Raw genomic sequence first — 15,557 nt, forward strand, 5'->3', positions numbered from 1 at the left:
GTAATTTCTTAACTATACACTCTTTTTCACCAAGTGAACTAATATATGCAAAAACATATTGAAATATTCTACTTCACCTATTGCCATGTTATGACGCTATGGCAGAGGTGTCTATGCTATGTCACAGATTCTCACAATAGGAGAGAAATTGCTTCCATATACCAGAAGTGATGAGTATTTGTCACAAAGGTGCTAATGTCATGAATATGTGCAAGAAGCCGGTAGTAGCCACAATATGCCTGAAGGGGTTCCCGGATGCCAGAAAAAGATCGAGCCACCAGCCACCATCGGGAACACATTTTCTTGATTGCTATCATGTGCCACAGGTAATCATCAAATGCTAGGACTTGTCACCACAAGACAGGGTTGGCTGCCATATGCGAGGTCTGGTCCATAGTAGATGCCAGGGACTGCCTCAGCAGCTGGGAACCATCATCATATATCTGACATAGCTACAAAATTCAATGGATGCTCCCTGGCCAAAGGTGAAGGTTTTTATTAGTCAGAAATAACCACCAAATTCCAAAGATGGACATCAAATACCACAGTAGTCAACAGAATCCAGGTAACCAAAAGCGACAACCGGCTCTTAGGGATACTTACCATAAGTAAGGAGAGAGAAAGGTGATTTTATTCCAAGTTAAATAGAATATTTTGTAAGGACTCAAGAAGCCTCACCCACTTATAAGGCATGCTTCATCACTGGATTGTACTGCTCATTAGATACACCATGGAATCTGTTATTCCCAATAAAGTGTATGAGAACCCTTGATTGAGATCTTTTCAGAGGACTAATGAAAGATTTGTGGAAGGAAATGCTACATGGTTTTATCCTCTAAAACAATTAAAATTACCTGAAGGTGAACAACAAAACCTTTTAATAGTATTTCCTATGAAAAGGTTAAAAACACAACTTGGACATTAAGGGTCTCTATTGTCCATATAGCCCTATCATGTGGTCAACCTGTTTCTGCCAGCAACAATTGCAACAAAGAAACCTCATCTACTCATTTACCATGCATTATCACTGGGTTCTGCTACTCAAATGACGAAAAGGAATTCCCTAGCCGACTGCATTGAAGCCATTGGCCAACCACATTAAAGAATTCTTCAGCATCGTCAAGGAGTTATGACTTCTCCAACCCATCAGTGACTGAGAACACCATCACCCACTCCCAGAAACTCTGCAATCCTGTGGTGGACTTATTTCAAACAAGATCTCCACCATCTACAAAAACTTCAAACCCCAGCCCGCCATCACTGAAATCCTCAGCTTCCTCGCTCCCTCAGTTACAACTTCCGACCACGACCTGAGACCAGCTTACCATGCAGAGCACCGTTAACATCATGCTCTCCATCCATTTAGGAGCACCTGCGGACCCATGTTCCCACGACATGTTCAACCTCGGTAACAAGACCATCATAGACAAGCTCACAGCCATCTTCTACACATCCATCTTTTCGGCCACCTTCCCAAATGAGTGGAAGCACACAGAAGTGAAACCTTTCCCCAAGAAACCGTCCGCCAAACCTGACGAGCTCAAAATCTACAGGCCCATCTCCCTGCTCCCTTCTCCCACCAAAGTCCTCGAAAAGGCCATCAACCGACAAGTCACGGAATACCTTGAAAACAACGATCTTCTGGACGCATCCCCATCCAGATTTCACACAAACCAGTCCCGCAACTGCCCTGAACGCAGCCATGGATGACATCAGAACCCTCCTAGATTGGGGAGAAGCTGCCGTTCTGATCCTCCTTGACCTCTCAGTGGCCTTTGTCACTGTCACACTAAATTCTGGGCTTCACCAATTCGGAATCCTAGGACACCCCCTTAAATGGATTGCATCCCTCCTCAACAGTAGAACACAAATGATCCACCTTCTTCTATTCACCTTGGAGTACATAATCTGCGGCGTCATTCAAGGTTCATCCCTAAGGCCTATTCTGTTCAACACCTACATGACTCCCCAGCCAACATCATCAGAAACCACGGATTGCACATCATCTCCTAGGCAGATGACATCCAGCTCATCATCTCACTATCCGAAGATACTTCCACCATGACGTACAACTTCACCAGACCATTCAGAACTCAGTGGCTAGACTCATCCTCGACCTCCCCAGACGGTCCTATTATCACCCCTCATCTGAGGAATCTAAACTGGCTCCCCATCCACAAGAAATGCAAATTCAAGATTCGTACTCAGGCCTAAAAATCCCTGCACAACCAGGGACCTGCATACATCAACCACCGCCTAAGCTTCCACCAACCCCCAGATTCCTGCGATCTGCCTCCATGTCCCTCGCTCACAAACCTGCATCTGCTGAAGCAACAGCTAAGGAAGCTCCTTCTATTACCTCGCTTCGAAGTCCTGGAACAGCCTCCCCAACCATCCCCAGACTTAACCCTCTCTTCAAGAATTCAGATGAGGACTCAAGACCTGACTATTCAACTGATGCCACCCAAGCAGCTTGGACCTCAGTGTCTGGATACCCTTGCGTGTGATTGGCTGCGCTTTATAAATCCATTTGATTGATCATGTCCTATCATGAAGGCAACATGTGTTTGTCAAAAACGATTGCAAAGAAGGTTCAGTGGCATTCATCAGGACCAAAGTAAGAGGCTTTATCTAAATTCTGATACCCTGCAGTAATTAACACTACCTCTGTGTATGCAGGTGGTTGTGCAAGAAAGTGAACACAAGGTTTTTAAACAAACGGGTTAACTAAACAGTAATTTGTGATTCTTGGAGACTCTACATAGTGTCTAACAGGGTTCCTGCTCCTGGACATCTGGGAGCTAAAATATATAGGTTAAGAAGCCTGGTAACTTGTCTTAAAGAAGGATTGACACAAAGATTTACTGCAACTCCCTCTTCCATGAGGTCCCCTTAGAGACCAATCATTGTTGACAGAAACATATCAGACTGATGTCTCTATGAGGATGGGGCTACACGGTGCAATACCTCGTAGGTTGTCTGTGCTTAATAGGCTTTATTTTGCTGCCTCTTAATGACAGGAATGAAACTAGAGGAACACCGAAACAGGTAGAACAAACCAGGTATTGTGGTATGCAGATATGGCAGCATCAAGGGTAAGCAAAATGCAGACTTCAATGGCAGACCCACACTCTTCTCTGTGCAGCTCCAGCCCCAGTGCCATGCTTTCCCTGGATGATCCTCTGGTAAGCTCAGTCAATTCAGAGAAGTGGTTCAATGGGGGAGAAGAGGCAGAGAGAGATCTTTCGGCCATTCAGAGCTCTTTCCAGTCAGTGCTCATCTCAAGAAATTAATTTGCACTCTGTTGGCCTTGACAATGCTCTCTATAATCAACCGTGTCCTCAGATACACACACTTTACGTATGTGAGTTTGGGATGAAAGTGAAAGTGCACCGCAATAACAAGCACATCATGCATATACCACTGTACTGCATTCCCATTGTCATTCGTGTGTCAGAATCAGATGTGGAATCCAGGGGCGGCTCCTCATAGGGGCAGAGGAGTGTCGCCCCCGCCAGCAGCGGTAGCTGCAAACCTTTTTCCTAAAACATTATCATAAACTATGTTTATGATCGTTTTTTGGGGAAAAAGGGCAGGGCCACGGGGGTGACAAGTGTGAGGTTGAGTGCTCAGCACTCCCCCTCAGAGCGCATGTGTGTTTGGCCGGCCGTCTCAGGCCGGCCAAACACACATGCGCACAGGGATGTCTCCAGCCCAGCAACATGGTTGTTGGGCTGGCGAGAGCCTGCACAGGCTCCCAGTCTGCCTGGGAGTGCCCTGGCTGGGCGCTCCTAGCCAATCCTAGTGCTGCTCTAAGCAGCATCAGGATTGGCGCAGAGCAGGCTAGGAGCCTGTGCCTGCCTCACTAGCGAGACGGAGGAGCAGAGGAGCGGCGTGGCGCAGGAGCAAAGGAAAGTGTTTTGTTTTTTAAAAAAATTGAATTTTTTTCATTTAATTTAGTTATCCCCAACCCCCCCTGCATGTGTGTGCGCCGCCCTGCCCCTTTCCATTAGCGCGAGCCGCAAATTATGGAATTGCAGAAAACCTTTGTGGTGACCACTGTCTTGTTCCTAGTGGAAATCAGACTCAAATTCTGAGACATTTTACCTAAACAACAATTCAAAGACTCTGGAAGGGCCACCCTATTGTAACCTAACAAGAGCTGTTGTATTACTCTGATTCATTGAAGATAGGTAGCTAGCTCCTTCACAGAAATCATATATGATTGTATTTATCATTTATGTTCTCTGAGTGTTAGCTGGGGGGGTAACAGACCAGTTTATTGTGTCAGTGAGATACTCCTCACACCCCTTGGTGAATAACAAAAGGTTGCAATCAGCAAAGAAAACATACCTTTGGGTGCAATACATGATGAGACACAATTCATACAATAATGATACTCTGTAACATTACCAGAATCTCTTTCTGCAATGCGTTGATTGTATAATTTCTGTGATGTGTACAGCCCTCAACAATGGGCCTTATCCTTCCTTCAAAGTTAACCAGAAAACACATATATAAGCAGGATTCTGTTGCAACAGTGAGGGCCTAAAGGAAGGTGTCTTACATGTTAATGGTGCTTTCCAATTTTAAATGTTAGGGGCTTGTGGGGGCATGCAGGTGGTAACAACACTTATTATGAGGATGGTTTAGAATGGGGATTGGTTCTAAAGGTTTTGACCTTTCCTCCTTACTTGTTTAACGTTTATGTTGGACCTCATATGTTCCCATGACTAAGAATACTATGTGCAGTCCGATGACAATTAACTCCTCCTCCTACACTGACAGCAGTTAATGGCTGAGAATTTTCAGTATTGTCTTGGCCAGGTGCACGACTGGATGTGTGCCAGCTAGCTCAAGTTAAATTCTGATAAAACAAAGGTTCTTGTCATTAAAGGCCAGCTGATCGTATGGCTAGATTCCTTGTGACCCAAAGCTATGGGTGCTTGCTCAACCATAAAGGAGATCAAAACTTTGGTATCAAATGTGATGATGATCTGTCACTCTCATCTCTGGCGTTTTAGCTGTCCACTTGCCTCTTTCAACTTTGATGGCTTAGGAAAATGTTCTCAACAAGGAATTTAGGGCCATATGTACGAACACTTTTTCCCATAGCCACAGAATTGGTAAAAACCTTTGCTACATCTAGCCCTAAAACACTTAGCTTTCTTGGCCACTATTGGATGTTTCTTGGACTACTGTTAACTCCATCTACCTGGAATACCCAAATATTTGCTTCACAGGCTATAGTGATCCATTATTGGGTATTGTGACTCCAGAATTCTGCCACACTCCTTTATTGCTCCAGCTATTCTAGCTGATGATTTAGGTTAGGATGATCTTTGCAGGGGCCTGCATTATACAAAGATCTTCTTTGCTTCTGCCATTGCAGTTCTGAATCTGCATCTTGATTCTTATATCCTTTCTTGTACTCTTATGTCTTGGAGTTTGCACCTGCTGCAATAGCCTTGATTGAGGAAGCAACAATACGATGGGGGATGTTTTTTTCCCAGGTCTGGCTTCTTTGTTGCTCACATTAACTCTGAAGCTCAATGCTATTTCTTCAATTTTAGTCAAATGAAAACGTAAGGGGCGTCCATGTGCTTTACATGAAATACATGACATGCAATAACAAGGCTGCCACAAAGAAGACCACAGGGGTTAGATGTCCACCTACGCAGACCTTGGGAAATCAGTTAGAGATAGAGGTGGCAATCTCACACAAAGTACTGTGAGATAAACTTTGAAATCACTCTGACTCTGTACAGGGCATTGTGGAAAGGATATAGGTGGTCATTATGAACATGGCAGAAACAACCGCCGTGTTCATGCTGGCGGTCAAAACACTGACCGCCAGCGACCCCGGAACCCCACCGGCTAGATAATTAACCTTTTCCGCCTGCCGGCTCACAGAAAGGCTCGGCCAGGACATTGACGGCGGCTCCACATGGAGCTGCCGTCAATGCCTCTGTGCGACAGGTGCAGTTGCACTGCAGTTAGGGGCTCTGCACCGGGGCCCCTGCACTGCCCATACCCAGGGCACCCCCTCCGCCAGCCTTTTCCTGGCGGGTTATGTGTGGCTGTGGGGGGTGGGGTCAGTTGTGTGGTGTGTGCATGTCTGCAGGTGTGTGTGTATATGGGGGTGCGGGTATGAATGTATCTGAGGGGGTGAGTAAGTGCATCGGAGGGGGTAGGGGGTGAGTGAGTGAGTGGATCAGAGAGGGGTGGGGGTTAGGTTGTATATCGGGGTGGGTGAGTTTGGATGAAGGGGTGTGGGGGGCGTCAGGTGAGTGTTGAGGTGTGGGGGAGCCACCTACCGGTGACAGGGAAGGAACTCCTTGTCACCGGTAGGGCCTACCACCATGGTTTTCAAAAACCATGGTGGTAGGCCGGCTCATAATGCCATGGGTGGTACTATGTCGTCCGCCAGGCTAGAGATAGACAGCGCTGGCCCGGTTGCTCATATCGCCATGGCGGCATGAGTGGAGAAGTGGCGGGTTGGCTGCAGCCAACCTGCCTATCTCATAATTTGGCAGTATGTACAGCCAGACTGTTGGCGGTATTACCGCCACATTAACCCTGGCGACCAGAAGACCGCAAGACCACCAGGGTCATAATGAGAGCCTAAGTTTATGACCATCAGCCCACATAGATCCCTCAGGGCCATGATCAAACTGGCCATGATCAAACTGGTAAACCACTGGAAAAGCTGACTGAGTTTGATTACCTGGGAATACAATTAATAGGGTCCATGGCATGGTTCACCCAGATTTAACAAGAGTAGCTTGAATCTTACCCAGAGTGCTGCAGCTATGCTAAGACTCTATGGGTCGCTGAGAGACAGGCGTATATCTCCATATTGGGCCAAGGGAAGTGCAGCATATGGGGCTGAGTTGTGGGGCTTTGCCAACGTGACTGCACTTGGAGTAACCTTCCTCAGAGTTTTAGCTAGTCTTCCTTAAAGTACCCACTTAGTCCACTACGCCTTCATATGAGCATTAAACCAATGGCCAATAAATCCCGATTAAGACTGTTATTGCACTAATGTAGGCTTGAATATACCCCGGCCCTGGATGATTATTACAAAGCTTTGCAAGAAGTAGTGTCATTAGATACTTTAGGCAAGATCAAGTGGATAAATTACGTAAAGGGCTCACTAACCCAGCTTGGCTTAGGAGATTTGTGGTCCACCCCCTCTTCTGTAGAATGCTTACCCAGGAACACCCTGAAGGAGGTCTAATGGAGTCACTTCTTAGAAAATCAATTAAGGAACACTAACTAAGGGTCTTTAACTAATAATTTATAAGACTGTAAGCCTGACACCATCTTTGGATCTTTCGTAGATTTTATCAATCTCCAGAGGGCCAGGCACCTGTACATCAAATTACGTTATTGCACTTTCCCTCTATTCTTCGTCACTCTGCTTTAAGCACTGTTTGTCCGTTGTGTTGCCAAGCTGAAGAATCGTTGTTTCATTGTATGTTCTTCTGTCTTGGCTATGCATGGCCTAGAAAACTCTGGATTATTCCAATCTGTAAACACTTGGGGTGTAGGTCCATGCAGCTCTTAGGCTCCTTCACACAGAGCACAGCCAGCCGGTTATTTGTGCGGTTGTAAAATATCTCCACTGGAGCTAGTTCATCAGAAGTAGAGCATTGTTTTTTTTTGGCCAGTTAAAAGTCAGGTACATCAGCAAGGACCTGAGGGCCAGATGTATGAATGCATTTTCCCAAAGACATAGAATGGATAAAACCCTTTGATACATCTGGCCTGAATTTCTCTGACTGCTTGCTGGAGTATGTGGGGGGGGAGACCTAAGGTTGAACCTTTTTGACTTGTTAAAGCGCAGGTATAGTGGCGAAGACTAGAAACTCTTAATCCATTCAGGGTGTATTTATGGAACAAAGACACTCTGATCCCATCTACTGTATTAGCTGTAATGAAAATGGCAGATATTTCCTACGTCGTCAATGCAGTGTTTCTACATTGCTGACTGCCTTTACTCTTTTAGAATTATCTTACTGTGTTTATTTGTATTTTAGTATATTTTTATATACTTTCTATTATTTTTAGCTGCTACTATTGCATAGGATATTTTTAAAACTATTAGTATGATTCTATGATTGTTTTCATGTGCCATTGTTTTCTAGCGCCTTGAGACCCGAATGGGTGATTAGCCACTTTCTAGAAGAGCCCATTGATTGACTGATTGTTTGATTGTGATGCTGTATGTTTTAATGGGTTTTTACTGAACAAGATATGTGTACTTTTATGGTTGTGAAAAAAAAACGAATAAAGTTTTTTGATAAATGAATACAGGTCTCTTTCTGTTTATAAAGAATAATGTAAGAAAGACCATCTTCAATAAGAGATAAACCCCACCTTTAAGCTACAACAAGGTAAATATTTAGGTTCAAGTGCTATTTTTTAATCAATGAATCCATAACATTTACAATATTTTCTAAAGAGATTATTCAGAGTTTGCTGGTCTGCCATGGGTAGGCTGCAGTGGCACCACCTCTGCCAGTCCGGTAGCTTAATAGCTTACCATATTTAGAGTTTTCACAGTTTTTTTTTTTTTTGGCTGAACAGTGATGCTACTCAGCCATATACGTCAGCATTCTTGCTATACCAAGACAGACTTCCAAAAAGGGAGCTTGTCATCGGAACACAAAAAAATCAGTGTCTCTGGTGCTCATGCATGAGGTGGGAGGTCAGAAATAGCCCATCTTTGGTCAATGTCCTGTTATTGCCTACCTCTAAATGAGGCCCTGAGTCTGGTGGTTGGCCTTGGTAGTGCAATCAATCCTTACCAACAAATTTCCTATTGTTACTAAGAATCATCATGCAGTGTAGAAGGCTTAAGATCTCTGCTTCAACAATTCTAGAGATCCTATGTGGCTTCTACCTATGTGTATCATAAATCCTCAGGAAACGTCGATAATGGAGTTCACTGAAGATCCAGATCACTGCATTTTGTGACATTATAGGTAAAGCAGTACATGCAGTAGTATTGACTCCCCTGAAGCAGCAACTGCTAGATATCATAATGGGGAAAGCCACTTGTCACGCTGCATTCTGTTATCTCTTACGTGTTGAAGTGCTCCAGGAAGATGAGACTGGTTGAAGTCCCAATGATGGTGCTCAGCCCTCCAATAGTGGCAGCGTATGATATGCTGAGTGACAGGCACTTGCAGACCATGTGATCACGTTGGGATTTATACTTTTCCTGCTTATCCAAGTTACAGGAGGCTGGAGGAGGTAGAACCAGGATCTGAAAAAGGAGAAAGATGATCTCTGTGGTAACTTTACCCCATTTGAACATATTGTTAAGGCTCACTGCCACATAAAACAAGACAAATAGCACCAACAAGCAGACGTGTGAAGGAAGTAATTCCATACAGGCAGGTAGAAAGATGCAGTGTGATGGGCTGTCTAAAAAGAGATGAAAAAATCAATAGAGATAATTTCAAAAGTGGCACTTACACAAGCAGTCACAGAGCAGTTGGAGAGATTAGTTACAGCCGTCAACTATACAATGATAGTCACATACTAAATCAAATACAGATCATGACAGATCATGTGTACCCAGGCAGCCAAATCACTGTCCGAATGATATACACATTCTCAGAGATATTACTCTATTGAAGGGATACTCAGTCGTATACAGTTATTTGTAGAATGACAACACATTGGTAACCAGTCATAGCACCTGCAGACTAATAATAGCATCTCCTAATCTATCCTGTAACCTCCTCACCTGCGTCTGGGGTTGACAGCTGGCAAGTGGTGGCCTGGCTCCCACTGGATTCATCATGTGCAATCCATTAAGATTCTGTAATAAGAGTAAATGTATTGAGTACTATATCCTACTGTGCTAGAATGATCTCACAAATGATACTATGATTTGGATTAATAAAACATTTGCAAGCTGCGCATTTCAGGAAGTTTAATAATATTACTCTTTTAACTATTGTTAATATAGAAGGAGCAATCCACCCACTTCGAGCACCTTGCAACACACCCATTTGGAGTACCTATAGAATGACTTGTGCCCAGGTTCACAAACGTGTTGCGTCTGGTCTGTGTTACTTTTGTAATGCAGACTTGTGTTATTTTGTGTGAAGGGGTGTTCCCTGGGGGTGCTTGGGAGTTCCCATGCATCTACCCAGGGCCGGCTTTAGCACTGGTGGCGCCCTGTGCGACAATCCATTTTTCCCCCACCCCTCCATGACCTCCTCCTCGGACTCCTTTACTACCCTACGGCAAACGTGACCCTCATCGCTCCATAGCCCCTCTGTCACATACAATTCATTTGTTTTAAAGCTCATTCTAAAGGCTAGCCATACTAATCCACTCAGCTTTCCACATACAGCACAGACCTGTTCTTTGCAGCAGGTATAGTAACCCTCTGCGCTATGTTATGGCAAGTCAAAACTGCCAATGGACAAAACTCTGATCTCTCTCTCTGTCAGGAACATTAATCGCAAGAGCTACCTTGATATTTTTATTGCTGGCTTACAGCTGAATGCACTTGGAACTCTGCTTTAGGTGCTTTTAATTTTGTAAATTATTGCTAAACCACCGGCCCACCCTGAGGACAGCGCCCCCCCCCCCCTCCTCCAGGTCAGCGTCCAGTGCTGCCGTAACAGTCGCACCCCCCTAAAGGCTGCCCTGCATCCACCCATGGATTTTGATGCAAATCCATATCTACAAAGACTTGTAGACATGGATTTACACCAAAATCCGCCCCTCACTGAGGCTGATGTAATGAGGAGAAATATTTCTATTTTTGCTCATGTTTTCCTCTTTGTCAACAGATCACTGCCTACTCCTTTGTCAATATTCACAAAGGGGAAGGAGTCCCCTGGGAACCTCTTCCGGTTTGCAGATGGCTTGCCACCTCCATTGAGTTTGTGGTCGAAGAATATTAATGTTTTGCAACCAGATTTGGCTTGCAAAACTCTAATACATGCCAAGAGGAATTGATATTCGGAAGGGACGCCCTAAACCTGCCCCTTCAAAACACCGATTCCCTATTGTTTGCTGCTTAAACCATTTAATGATTCGAAAAAAAGTTTGCTGACGTTAATTGGGTTTAGTACATTCCCAAAGTGTTTTAGTGGTCGCAAATCCTCCGATTTCCAGAATCTGAAGGTTGGAGACTGTTAAAAACGTTTTGCACATGAGACCCTTTATCTCCAATATATTCATTTAAATAAATACAGTAGCTGAATAAACGGAGACAGACTGTTCTTATATGAAACACTCAGGACATTGCAGCATATATTGGTTTTGAAGTGTTACGTCTGATGTCCTGTACTTGCAGCCATTCAGTAGGAAAGGCTATCCAGCGCAGGAATGTAGGCAGTGATGCTGGAACAATTATTAGATTGCGGGCGCTGCCATCAATGTTACATCACAGAAGTTATAGGGATTGTGAAAATCCAGGTGTCACACAAAGAGCAGCAAATGAGTCACACCCATTCAGCAGGAGAGTAGTAAGGGTGTAGTATAGCTGGTGTTGAATTTTGGAGGCCAATGTTGCAAATATATTACTAGAACATGATGTTCCTTTTGCAGAAAGTACTTTTTCCATTGAAATCGACACTAAAGTTGCAGACATTCAGTTTGACTGATTTCAAATGATAAGGTGTGGATTACGGGTTTAAGTGAATATTTATCATTTGTGCATCACCACGTAATGTGTCTTCATTTGTTTTGATCCTATTAAAACTTGTTTCCCTCACATTTCAGAATTAAAAATGTCTAATTTATGCTTCCTTTGCTGCTGATAAATTTGGAATTATCTGTACAGTTCATTTACAGGTATTTACATTTTCTTGTGTGTTAGAAAAAAAATACCATCCTTCAGCTTTTTCTTTCCAACTTGCGCACCCCAGGAAGATTGTCACCTATTTCACTTTACAAAATCCTCTCACTTTGCAGTCAAGGGACAAAAAACACCAATGTTCCCTTTAAAAGAATAAGTAGCGATCTGCACGTGTTACAAGAAACAGACAAACTTCATAGTCATCTTTATTGGTATGTCAGCTTCAGCACCCCCGACCTCTACTTACAGCGCCTAATGGTGTAGAAGTCTCAACAGCCTGGTGAAGTGCCAGCTAGAGGATGAAGCCTATATCATCAATGGAGCACCCGCTCTTAAAGTGGTCTCAGACAAGTGCCTCCGGCTAAAAAATGCCAGGAGACCTCTTTCTTGCACAAGAAGTGTTTACTGACTGCCTCAAAACAGGCCAAGCCACCAATCTACTGATGAAACCATCAGCTGAAGAAGGGGATCTTAACAACTTTCATCCTCTCTCACTTCTGGTTTTCCTGGCCAAAGTTATTCAAAAGTATAATGCAATGCAACTCACACAGCACGTGTCTGATAGTTATTTATCCCAGGGAGCCACGCTACGCTGATTAGGGTTCTTAAAGAATACATGAGCATTGAGGGTGCACACCTCAAACAGTTTGCCTCTTACCTTCCCAATGACTGCTGCACATGAATAATGAGAACTACCCTTCTGCTTTCCAGGCCCGTCTCAAGGAGGTTTCAGGATCCAACTCATTCCTTGGCCAGCTCCCAATCATTGCTTTTGGGTCATGTTTCCCAAAATCGTTTCTGTGAGGTGCTCCGCTTATTAGCTAATTCTTTCTCCACAAATGCCTGATTTTGTTCCTCACCTAGCATTTCTCAATTCTGGCATGGAACCTCTCAGCCTTTCCTCTTTTCAGACCGGCGTCCCCCTTACTTAAGTTAGACCTGACGATTACCCTCTGATTTAGTCGAAACATTTAATATAAACAACTGGTCATCTGTTTTAATTCACGCTGTGTAGCATTTCTTAAAAACTATGGGCCAGATTTACAAGGCCCTTGCGCCATCGGAGCGTCACTTTTTGTGACGCTCCGGTGGCGCTGTGGAGTGTGCCACATTTACAAGGCGGCGCTAAGACACTTTTTGTAGCTTAACGCTTTTCTGAGTCAGAGGAGCGTGCAATGGGTGTCACAGTGGGCGTTCCACCGCATCACCCATTGCTTTTGACGTTGCCCCAGATTTACAAGAAGGTGTAAATCTGTGGCAGCGCCAAAAACTAACGCCACCCAAAAGGTAGCATCAGCATGGCACAAAGAGGAGGAATACTTTTATTCCTCCTGGTTTTTGCTTTTTCTATGTGTGCTGCATTCTGCAGCATGCATAGAAAGAACAAAAGGCCATTAATGATTGTTTATGTGCAGGAAGGTGTCTCTTCCTGCCCATAAACAATCATTAAAAAATGATGATTTGCTACTTCTATGTGTGCTGGATTCTGAAGCACACATAGAAGTGCCAAATCGCCATTGTAGATCATTTATGTGCAGGAACGGAAACCTTCCTGCATGTACACAATCATTCTCTTCAACGCAGACACCCTTGCACTATGGTGCAAGGATGCCCACGTTGATGCAGGCGGCTATTTTTAGCGCCGGCACAGGGGGAAACACAGGGGTGAGCAGTATTTTAGTAAATACGGCGCATCCCTTTGTTTCTAAAGTGACGCGGCGCTGCAAATTTTGGCGCAGTACCACGCTGCACGACTTTGTAGTAAATCTGGCCCTATGTCTTATCACTTTCTGAGCCCCAAAAACATTTGCTCTACTACTTATGGGTCTGCGGTGAAATTTTCTGTGACTAAAATTATTGTGCTGGTCTGTTTTTCTTTATGTCTCTCACTTCGTGATAACATTATGGGCCTCATTACAACTTTGGCGGGCGGCAGTTGTAACCGCCGTGCGGCCGCATTCCGCGATGCCCATTATGACATCCCGCTGGGCCGGCGGGCGGAAACAGAGGTTCTGCCTGCCGGCCCAGCGGGGATGTGGGCTGCAACATGAGAGCCGGCTCCAAAGGGAGCCGGCGGTGATGCGGCCGTGCGACTGGTGCAGTTGCACCCGTCGCGCTTTTCACTGTTTGCTGTGCAGACAGTGAAAAGATATGTGGGGCTGTGCCAGGGGGCCCCTGCCTTTGGCATGGGCAGTGCAGGGGTCCTCAGGGGCCCCGCAACTCCCCTTTCCGCCAGACTTTCCATGGCAGTTCCTACCGCCATGGAAAGGCTGGCGGGAAGGGGACTTGTAATCCCCTGGGCAGTGCTGCAAGCAGTGCTGCCCTGGTGGATTAAAACCGCCGGGACCAACGTGGTGGAAAACCGCCGGTCCCGGCGGTGCGACAGCGGCGCTTCCACCGCGGTCGTAATCCGCAAGTTTGCAACGCCAGCCTGTTGGCGGTGCAACCTCCAAAACAGCCCTGGCGGTCTTTGACCGCCAGGGTTGTAATGAGGCTCTATGTCCCTACTGGATTTAGAATAATTTATTGAAATCATTGATTTGTTGGTGGTTTCAGTATTGCGTTTTTTCTGTTTTCCAAGGAAACTATGTTCATACTTTATCATACATGTTAAACAGGTACGCTCTTTGACTAACTGGGATGCCATTGTTACCTTTACAACAACTAAGACAGTGGCCCTCATTACAACATTGGCGGGCGGCAAGTGCCGCCCGCCAAGTTGTAACCGCTGTGCGGCCGCCAATGCAGCCACACTCCAGCGGTGGCCATTTCGACATCCCCTGCCGAGGGGTCCCCAGGGGCCTCACGACTCCCCTTTCCGCCAGCCTTTTCATGGTGGTTCCTACAGCCATGAAAAGGCTGGCGGGAGGGGGACTCGTAATCCCCTGGGCAGCGCTGCAAGCAGCGCTGCCTTGGGGATCACAACCGCCGGGACCAACGTGGCGGCAAACCGCCCATCCCGGTGTTGCGACCGCGGCGCATCCGCTGCGGTCGTAATCCGCGAGTTTGCACCGCCAGCCTGTTGGCGGTGCAACCTCCAAAACAGCCCTGGTGGTCTTTTAAGAGGCCTGTTTACCGAAGCCAGCCTCTGCAGCCCTGACAACCAGAGGGCATTTTGGAGCAGGTGTAATCTGAGCAAATGTTGCAGCCAAAAATGAACCGGAAAGCAAGGTTCTGTGCTCTTTGGAGCCCAGAGGACGTCTTCGATGGTAGCCTCATACAGATTGGATTGCAGTGGCCCAAACAGAAGAACCATATTACCAATCGGAGAGTGCCCTGTGTAACAAAGATGGATGATAGAACACAGTTATAGTGATTTTGTTCGCTTGAAAGGTCCCCGAACACATGAGTTTTCTATTGTCTTTGTGGAAACCGATGTGAGTCCCAGTGTGCCTGCCTTGATGACAGGGAGAGCTGTAGGTTTAAATGGGCCCAGGAGCAGTGTTTCAGTTTTTATAGCATTGAGACTTCTCTAATTCTTATGCCTTCCACTCTGTATCTAATATCTGGAGACTACAACTTGAAGTCTAGCCTTGTATCTTAATTCAGGGTCAGATAAACCTTGTGTCGACTGCATTTATTTGAAAAATTATGTTCTGAATTTGAATGATTTGTGCAAGTAGGGGCAAGACACAATTAAAAAGAATCAGTGAGAACAGATCCCTGAGAAAAGCCATAGGCGATGTTGGCAGCGTTTATGAGGAAAGAACCCATTTTGAGTTCA

General features: G+C 45.3%; 1 protein-coding gene across 1 annotated transcript in view; it reads right to left on the reverse strand.

Moving 5' to 3' along the window:
- The window catches only part of SLC13A4 (solute carrier family 13 member 4), a 235,981-nt gene that overhangs the window by 113,131 nt on the left and 107,293 nt on the right, over positions 1-15,557 (reverse strand). Inside the window, exons 7-8 of the mRNA XM_069227958.1 lie at positions 9,761-9,835; positions 9,093-9,274 (exon numbers count right to left, since the gene is read on the reverse strand). Of these exons, the coding sequence (XP_069084059.1) occupies positions 9,093-9,274; positions 9,761-9,835 (257 nt within the window). The remainder of the gene's footprint in view (positions 1-9,092; positions 9,275-9,760; positions 9,836-15,557) is intronic.

Source organism: Pleurodeles waltl, chromosome 4_1, assembly GCF_031143425.1.
Source record: "Pleurodeles waltl isolate 20211129_DDA chromosome 4_1, aPleWal1.hap1.20221129, whole genome shotgun sequence".
NCBI classification, from domain to species: domain Eukaryota; kingdom Metazoa; phylum Chordata; class Amphibia; order Caudata; family Salamandridae; genus Pleurodeles; species Pleurodeles waltl.